At 45.2% G+C, this 9,895-nt stretch overlaps 1 protein-coding gene across 1 annotated transcript; it reads left to right on the top strand.

Annotated features, from left to right (window-relative positions):
- The first annotated feature begins 8,365 nt into the window (after positions 1–8,365).
- Positions 8,366–9,763, top strand: LOC127662800 (rho-related GTP-binding protein RhoB). Its single transcript, XM_052154150.1, has one exon. The coding sequence runs from the start codon at positions 8,543–8,545 to the stop codon at positions 9,131–9,133; it is 591 nt and encodes a 196-aa protein (XP_052010110.1). The 5' UTR covers positions 8,366–8,542; the 3' UTR covers positions 9,134–9,763.
- The last annotated feature ends 132 nt before the right edge of the window (positions 9,764–9,895 follow it).

Genomic DNA, 9,895 nt, shown 5'->3' on the forward strand with positions numbered 1-9,895 from the left:
ACAAAGAAATACATCGGCGAACTAATGCAATACTAGAGAGCATAGAGAGCCAGAACACTCCCCGCCTGACATCAGGAAGATGTCATCCATAAACAGCATGTGAATACAGATAAAATACAATAAACCAAGATGCCTGATTTTTTTTTTTTTTTTAAGCATTGTCCTTGGACACCAACAACACAACCTCACTTATAGGTCTTATGTAGGCTCTGAGTTCACCCTTGCGGAAAATCTTCACCTCTACTTTCCTAACAAGTCCATCCTCGCTTGGGAAAATTTTGGTGATGAGTCCAAGTGGCCAGTTATTCCTATGTTCAAGTGCCTCCTTTAGCAGAACAACATCTCCTGTTTGTAGATTTGGTTTCACTGTTTTCCATTTGCGGCGGTTCTGAAGTCCTGAGATGTATTCCCCCTGCCGTCGGCTCCAGAAAACATTGGCGAGGTATTGCACGCGCCTCCATTGTGCTCTGAAAAGATCCCTGCTTACAAACTGACCTGGTGGGACCGGTGGGGTCGCAACTTTTTGTGTTAGTAGCATAGCAGGAGTAAGAATGGCTGGGTTTTCTGGATCTGATGAAACTGCTGTGAGTGGACGAGCATTTACTATCGCAGTGACTTCAGCCATTAATGTCACTAATATCTCATGAGTGAGTCTTGCATGTCTATGTTCCAGGAGCATTGCATCGAGGATTTTACGTGTGACCCCAATCATGCGCTCCCAAGAGCCACCCATATGAGATGCATGTGGGGGGTTAAAATGCCATTTGCAGCCAGAGTCTTTGAGAAAGCTGTGAAGTTTGCTGTTGTGACACCCCTGTTTGTCTATCTGCAGTTCTTTGCAGGCGCTTACAAAATTTGTCCCACAATCGGATCTAAGAAGCTTGACTGCACCCCTGATGGCGAAGAAACGACGCAGGGCATTTATGAACGACGACGTGTCCATTGATTCTATAATTTCAACATGAATGGCGCGTGTGCTCATACATGTAAATATGACTGCCCATCGCTTAGCATCCGATTGCCCACCACGTGTTTTTCTGACCATGACAGGCCAGGGGCCGAACACATCAAGGCCTACATGTGTGAAAGGAGGGTCCGTGGACAGCCTGTCCTCTGGTAGCTCAGCCATGATCTGTTCCTGTTGTCTCCCCCTTAGTTTGCGGCATGTGACGCAGTTGAATATCACTCTGCGTATTGCTCTTTTACCTCCCACAATCCAAAAACCTGCAGTCCTTACTGCCCCTTCAGTAAAATGTCTGCCCTGGTGGCATACTTTCCCGTGGAAGTGTTTTATAATAAGCTGAGCAAGGTGGTGCTTTCCAGGGATGAGTATGGGATTTGTTTCGTCCGATGTCAACTTCGCGCGTTTTAGCCTCCCACCCACTCTGAGGATTCCATTCGAATCAACAAACGGGCTCAGTTTACTGAGTGGGCTTGAGTTCTTAAGGGGGACACCTTTTTCAACTTGTCTCATTTCTTCGGAGTAAACCTCCCTTTGAACAATATGAATGACAGTATACTTGGCCTGGTTATGTTGCTTTTCGGATGAGTGTTCGTTACAGCTGTGCCAGCCATGACAGGAGCTCTTTGGGTTCAGCTTGAACGACTGGGCAATGTGTTGGAGTTTGGATATAGCTCTGAGTAGTACATTCCAACTCGAAAACCTTTCAAATCTGACGCTACTGAGTCCATCCTTTGAGATAGTGGTAGCACATGTAGTAACCGCAGGTCACAATTCGCTGTCAGTTTCTGGGTCTACAAGATCAAACAACTCTGCCTGTGCTTGACTTTTTCCCAAGTTGGAAAGGAAAGCAGGTCCACTGATCCATGTGGAGTTAGAGAGCTGCTCAGCGGGCAGTGCTCGTGTGGCATGATCGGTGGGATTTAAATGAGTGGGCACGTAATGCCACTGGTGGGCTTGTGTGAAGCGCCTGATGCGTTCTACTCTGTTGTGCACATAAACATGAAAGCGTCTCTTTTTGTTAAAGATGTAACCGAGCACTACTTTGGAGTCTGTGTAGAAGCTCACATGTTCGACTGCGATGTCTAGCTCCTCCAGGACTAACTCGGCAGCCTCAACAGCCAGGACTGCTGCGCAAAGTTCGAGTCTGGGTCTAGTGATGTCTGGTTTTGGGGAAAGCCGTACTTTGCCGAAAAGGAAACCCACTTCACTGTGTCCATCTCTATCCGTGAGTTTGAGGTAAGCAACAGCGCCCACTGCCTTAGTGGAGGCATCACAAAAGACATGGATCTCCTTAGTTAGAGCTGCAGATAGTGGTATTGAGGTGTATATTCTGGGGATTTCAAGTTGTTGTAGATATTTGAGGGAGTCCTTCCATTGTTGCCACCGTTGTAATTTGTCTTTAGGCAGTTCGGTGTCCCATTCACAAATGTCAGTGGAAATGTCTCTCAGTATGGCCCTGCCTTCTACAATGACTGGGACGGCAAAGCCAAGTGGGTCGAACACACTATTAACGACTGACAGCACTCCCCGTTTAGTGAAGGGCTTTTCTTTGACTGTTACCTGAAACTTGAACAGGTCTGTGGACAAGTCCCAGCCCAAGCCTAAGCTGCGCTGCATGGGTGGGGTAGTCTGCCCGAAGTCAAGTCCCTGCATGTCCTTTGCAAGGTCCTCACTTGGAAAGGCACTTGTGATGATAGGACAGTTGGCTGAGATTTTGTGCAGGCGTATGTTACTCTGAGCCAGCATCTTCTGAGCTCTACGGAGAATGTCAATGGCCTCATCTGTGGAAGAGAATGATTTTAGTCCATCATCTACGTAAAAGTGACGTTCAATGAACTCTCTTGCATCACTGCCGTATTCCCTTTCTCCCTCCATCGCGGACCGTTTCAGTCCATAGATAGCCACTGATGGGGAGGGGCAGTTCCCAAATACATGCACTCTCATCCTGAATTCCTGCACTTCTCCATCCAGATCGTGGTTTTTGAACCACAAGAAGCGAAGGTAGTTGCGGTGGTCCTCTCTGACTAGAAAGTTGTGAAACATTTGCTCCACATCTGCCATGACTGCGTATGGGTCAAACCTGAAACGCATCAGAACTCCCACAAGAGTGTTATTGAGATCTGGCCCTTTTAGTAGCACGTCATTGAGAGAAACATTGTCGTATTGTGCACTTGAATCAAAGACTACCCTAATTTTCCCTGGCTTTTGATGGTGGTAAACTCCGAAACTATGGAGATACCAGCATTCTTGGTCTGGAGTAAGAGCAGGAGCTGGATCGACGTGGCCCTTACTGAAGATTTTATCCAAAAACTCAACGTAATGCTCCCTCATTTCAGGTTTCCTTTTCAGCATTTTGCGGAGCGACATTAAACGACTGAGGGCCTGGTCCCTGTTGTTGGGCAAATGCTGTCTGGGGGTGCGGAAGGGGTGTCCACGGAGGTGGACCAGCATGCATGGCGGACACGTGAACATCACTGTTACATTCTGAGCATTGGATAATGGCTTTCAGTCTTTAGCTCTGTGACTTGTGGAAGAACAACACTTATAACAAATAGCATGTTCTTTGAGAATACCTTTTCTTTCGTCAAGTGTTTTTGATCTAAATCCCCTACATTTAGCGAGTGAATGGGGCTTGTGGTGAATAGGACATTGCTTGTCCGGATTGGAAACGGATGTTTGGGCTGTGCCATTTGTTTGACTGATATCTGTTTTGTTCACTGCAACAGGAACTCTGTATCTGGTTGGTTTTACCAGTGTCTTGTCAACCTTTGGAGCTACTATGTTTGAACTTTGTAGCATAAAGCTAGGGTCTGTTTTCATTTTGGCATAGTCATTTACAAACTGAACAAAATATGAGAAAGGTGGGTATACTGCACCATTGTCTCTTTTGTATTTTGTCCCTTGTTTCACCCATGACTCCTGGAGTCCATAAGGGAGCTTTTCAACTATCAGGTTTATCCCCCTTGGGGTGTCTAGAAAGCTAAGGCCTGGCAGATAATTTTCACTTTGAGCATACTCTAACTCTAGCAGAAGATCTGCAAGCTCCTGCAGCAGATGAGCGTCTTTATTGGATATCTTTGGAAAAGTCTGTAAGCGTTGGAAGAGCGACGCTTCGACTACCTCTGGGGAGCCATAACTCTTGTCTAGACGCTGCCACAAACGTTGGAGGCCTGCTTGTGGGTTGTTCACATGGACCGCCCTGATCCTCAGAGCATGTTGAAGTGACTCCCCACTGAGCCACTTGGTTAGAAGGTCAAGCTCTTCGCTGGGCTTGAGGTTGAGGCCTACTATGGCATTGCAGAAGATGGACTTCCAGGACAAGTAGGACTCAGGACGGTTGTCGAAAACCTTGAAACCCACTGTGAGCAGATCACGGCGTGCTAGGTAGGCTGCTAGATCCGACAGTTCAGTCTGTGGAGTCACTGAAGGTCTAGGCTGGGGTGAAATGTCCATTTGTATGTGTGTAGGGGACTTTAGCTGCTCCCTGTCTACAAAATCAGTGAGATGTTCACCTGGAGAGGAAGCGACTGGTGTTCGGCTCTGTTGTAGATGGTGAGAGTCGTCATGACCGACCATTTGTCCTGTGACGGGCCTTTCTTCTTTGGCCTCTGAACTGAAGTTGGTGAAGTGAGCATTTACATAGTCTCGAGCTTGTCTGATGGAAGGAGGCGTTTTAGGGGAGATGCCTTGCTCAGTGAGGTCGATGGCATGGTGCTCCTCGTCAGCTGCCGCTTCCAGGACATGAGCTGCAGCAAGCGCTGCTTCAGCCTCACCCTCCTTCTTCAGAGCGTTTAGCGTTGCCTCGATGCGCGCCTTCTCAACCTCCATGTCGATCTGGCGTTTGGCGTACTGTGCTCTGGTGCGGGCAGCTTCTGCATCTGCTCGGGCTCGTGCTGCAGCTTGGCTGGTGGATGAACGGCGTGAAGAACGTGAGTGGCACTCCGACCGGGCTACCATCTGGGACATAGGTGGCGTAGTTCCTGACTGAGACATCTCGAAAGCTTGATAGACAGAAACTTTATATCAGTGGCATGGGCATATTTTAGTATAAACTTCATACCAAAATGCAACTACTTTTGGCATATCTACAAGATGATAAAAAGGTTTGTGGCTTTTTTGTACATATCAGGATATTTAGCAATAAACCTAAAATATATTGTTTCTATATTTATAATCAACAACCTAAAATCAATAGTTTCATTTTTTATTCAATGACATCATTCACAAGTACAAGCGGCCGAAATGGGCTTCCTCAGAAGGGTGGCGGGCTTCTCCCTTAGAGATTGGGTGAGGAGCTCAGTCATCCGTGAGGATCTCGGAGTAGAGCCGCTGCTCCTTTGCTTCCAATGGAGTCATTTGAGGTGGTTTGGGCATCTGGTAAGGATGCCCCCTGGGGGCCTCCCTAGGGAGGTGTTTCAGGCACGTCCAGCTGGGAGGAGGCCTCGGGGAAGACCCAGGACTAGGTGGAGAGATTACATCTCCACACTGGCCTGGGAATGCCTCGGGATCCCCCAGTCAGAGCTGGTTAATGTGGCTTGGGATAGGGAAGTTTGGGTCCCTCTGCTAGAGCTGCTGCCCCCGTGACCCAACTTCGGATAAGCGGTTGAAGATGGATGTATGGTGGACATCATTCACAATGCTTCATGAGATTGTAGTCCGTGCCCTCATGAAACACGATAAGTACACATCCTTGTACCTTTGGCTTTATGCCTGATTTTCAAATACATTTTTGCCTCAATTAATAGTTTGTGATGCTGTGATTCACCTCGGAGCTGGTTGGTTTGGTTCATGGCTCACAACTCTTTTATGAAGGCTTTTATTCAAAGTCTATGGAAGAAATGAATGGGGAAAATACTTCCGGAACACAGACAGCTGAAAAAGTGGGCTGTCTCTGTTGCGCTCTATTGCATGTGTGGAATATTCGAACACCAAAATCACTATTCGGTTAGTGGCGCATGGAACGGTTAACCGAACCACATCCCTACTCATTAGTAAAAGCCAGAACTCCTCTACCAAGAGGAGCATTCAAGGTTAGCAAAACAAAGTGTTACGCAGCGGGACACTGGCGAGGAGAACAGAGGCAGTTTGTTTTGAATGAACGTTAATGGATGAGATGCATCAGTACACTGAATAAACTGCTTTTATGACAAAACAGCTCATCACTTAGGGGGCTTTCATACTTGGTTCGATTGCCTGTTCCGAACCCGAGTTCGATTGCTCCCCCCTCCCCCCGATGGACTGTGTTCACATTATATATTTGCATCCGAACCGCGGTACGCTTGCATCATCAAGCTGCAGCTGGTGCGTAATCGTGTTGCTTGATAACCGCTGAAATGAAAAGCGCCAAAATTCAATGAATAGACTTGCTCGGTTCACATTTGTTCTTCTTTTTTTAACCTTTGGTTTTGTTTTCAACATCAAGATACAGAAACATACTTGCGTCTGTCTGCCGCAAAAATACTGAAATCGTTCAAAAGACAGCGGGCTGTCCGCCGAAGACAATTTTTGCGAAGGCAAGCAGAAATCATCTCTCTGCTTGCAGTGCGTGTGCGTCAATCCCGCTTTTCGTCAAGGTAAGTGTATACACACACACACAAACACACGCACGCACCACGCACGAAAGTAAACCCTTTCCGCTCATTTTGAAAGTGACGCGTGTGAGACTGACGACCACATTATACGTCATCAATAGCGGTTCACTTCTGCGGTTTGGTTCGATTGCGTTCATATCATCAGCGAACTGTACCCCAGACCACCTTTTTAAGCGGACCCGAGTACGGTTCGTGGGTGCGCACCCGAGTTCGGAAGACAGCGTTCACATCATCCAAATGAACCGAACTCTGACGTCATTCGAACCGGGGTGCGCACCAAAAGTGCTAGTGTGAAAGCCCCCTTAATAAAATGACTGCTTGTTTGCTAATCTCCAACACGTTTTACACTAATTGATCCTTTTGGAGTAAACTATGAGTTTACTATGATAAAATTGCTATTTTATGAGAGAAGTCAGGCAGGCGACAGGCAGATGTTGGTTATGGCTGTCCCTATTCATTTACAGTATCCACATTCTGTGACTGAAGCTGCATTCACGTCATGTCTGACTCGAAATTACTGTAATTGACCCCACCTTAAATGTGTTTCTGACCAATCCTGTTTTAGCAACTGTTGCCGTGAGCCATTTCTTTGACACGCATTTGCTATTTCTTAAAGAGAGTCTAGGGGAGTAATGTGTGTTTGAGTTGTTTTTAGTGGGATTATCAAAATGATCCAAAACATATCCAACTCAAAGTTACATTTATTAACAGAAGACACGTTTGCTTGACGGCGTAATGCTGAAGCTTTACAGATACACTCAAACGCTCAGGGAATTGCAGCGACCAATACACACACACGACTTGTCAGATGGGCTCTCTCTCCCACTCTGAAGTCTGGCCCCTTATTACTTCACCTGTCTCTCACTGTGAACACAGAAACAGCAATTACCAGCCATTCATATCAGGTGCAAACATTTACCGCTTCCTCTCTCCCAAAATGAATGCTCGACCACGTCCTCGCCTCCTCTGCATATTGTTCTCCTTTTTTTTCTAGCTTCTTGTTGTTGTGAAAATGTTGTTGTTGTTACTAACATAAAAAATAGCGGTACATGGGAGACCATAGCAAATATTATTTTTGGTCTCCAACTGTTGTATTTCCATACATTTCCAAAAGAGGAAAAAATAAAATAGAGAGAGAGATGCATTATGTCAGAAGAGAGAAAGATGCCCAATTTACTGTCACTTCCTCAGCAACTGTATTTGAAGCCCCATGGCAGCAGTATTGACTTTATTATTATATTGTTATTAATAACGCAAGGGTAATAAACACAAAGAATAATTTTATAAATTTACATTAAATAATTGCAAAATTTAAAAATAAAAAGATTTATGCTGATAAATTAATGCGAAAATGCATCAACACAGTCTGCTAAAAGGATCCAATGTGATTAAAATTATGTAAATGAAACATTTGCTTTATACAAATTACTCTTTATTTATTTTTATTTGGTGGGTGAAATATCACAATGAAATATAATTGTATAGTATGAGACAATTAAACTTAAATGCCTTCAAATTTAGGAAAACAAACGTGAATTTTAATCTTATAAATAAAGTGTACTCCAAAATAATAATAATTATTACAGTGTGGCACTACTGCTCCGCCCACTTTTCTGTTTGGCTCGTTGATATTCCTTTCTACCTATTTAATTTCTATGGGCGCAGTCCATTTTTCCAAGCTGTCTCTGGAATAAACCCTTCCCCTTATAAACTAGCGACCAATCCGGTTATCTTCTTGTAAGAGGAGCTGCAATACTAAAGCTTCCAATTGGTCTGCTATATTAGGAAAGAAACAAGGCACTTTATAAAGACTCATCCGGGCTCTGTGTTTGATGAAAATTTCATGGTGGAATTCCATTTCTCAAATGAAAGGTTCTGTAAAGACCAGCGAGCTTGATTCGAACGCAAAATCAGTGCGTTTGTTTTAGTAAGAATTTCAACTAATAATCGCCGTTGTTTATATTGGGGGACTGAACATTTAGATCCAATGGCTGCTATAAGAAAGAAGCTGGTTGTCGTCGGGGATGGTGCATGTGGGAAAACATGCCTGCTCATCGTGTTCAGCAAAGACGAGTTCCCAGAAGTTTATGTGCCCACCGTTTTCGAGAACTATGTAGCAGATATCGAGGTGGACAGCAAGCAAGTGGAATTGGCACTGTGGGATACCGCGGGGCAGGAAGATTACGACCGGCTCCGTCCTCTGTCCTACCCGGACACTGACGTGATTCTCATGTGCTTTTCCGTTGACAGTCCGGACTCATTGGAAAACATCCCCGAGAAATGGGTTCCAGAAGTTAAGCACTTCTGCCCCAACGTGCCGATTATATTAGTGGCAAATAAGAAGGACTTGCGAAATGATGAGAACGTAAGAAACGAGCTGGCCAGGATGAAACAGGAGCCGGTTAAGATCGAGGATGGCCGGGCCATGGCCGTACGGATCAGCGCGTATGATTACATGGAGTGTTCGGCGAAAACGAAGGATGGCGTTCGCGAGGTTTTCGAGACGGCCACGCGGGCTGCGCTGCAGAAGAGGTCCAGACCGTCTGGAGGCTGTGCCAAATGCTGTAACTTGTTGTGAGATCATTTTGTCCTCATTTCTGAGAGATATGGTCTCGTTCAGGCCCTCAAATGTGCAAAGAGCCTAGACGGGGTTGATGAGCCTCCTGCCAGATTTATTTGGTGTTTGAGCCGAGAGTCTCCCCGTGTGCGATCCATTGTCCGGCTGAGATTGTTTACTGATGGCCGGCTGTCGTATAGCACGAATCTGATGCTGTGCCACTGCATTGTAAATCGCTTTGAGGCAAACTAACGTCTTCACGAATGAAGAAACCATATAAGTGTGAATGACATCGCCAGCAGTGAAATACCTGTGGTTGAACATCACTTTTCTTTCTTACGTTCAAAACTCACATTGTTTGAAAACGCATCATGGACTGAAAAGTAATGTTTTTTTAGTCGCTTAAAGGAACCACTATAATCGGCATAAGAGTGCTTAACATGTATTATGTTGTACTGGGTCTCAGTGTAATGCAAAAGAAATGTACCTTTTTAACAGTATTCACCACTGAGTTTGGGCTGTATTAATATTTTGTTTAACACAACCTAATTAAAGGTCATGTATACATACGTGTCGTTTTACCTCACTAGGTAGTGATGATTCTGCAGTCTTTTGTTAAACAAGCCATAATAAAACCATGTTTTAATTGTTTCAGTAGTCTATGTGTTGGTAATTTGCATGTGCGAGGGCAATTTCCTCAGATTACACAAGTGTACATTTCTCCTAGAACTTGTTTAAATTTACAGGGGAGAACTGGGCTACCCGGCTAGTCACATGATTAGC

This window comes from Xyrauchen texanus, chromosome 22 (genome assembly GCF_025860055.1).
Source record: "Xyrauchen texanus isolate HMW12.3.18 chromosome 22, RBS_HiC_50CHRs, whole genome shotgun sequence".
NCBI lineage: Eukaryota > Metazoa > Chordata > Actinopteri > Cypriniformes > Catostomidae > Xyrauchen > Xyrauchen texanus.

Bases quoted from the DNA above. Each gene is read 5' to 3' on its own strand.
- LOC127662800 (XM_052154150.1), top strand. From the start codon at position 8,543: ATGGCTGCTATAAGAAAGAAGCTGGTTGTCGTCGGGGATGGTGCATGT.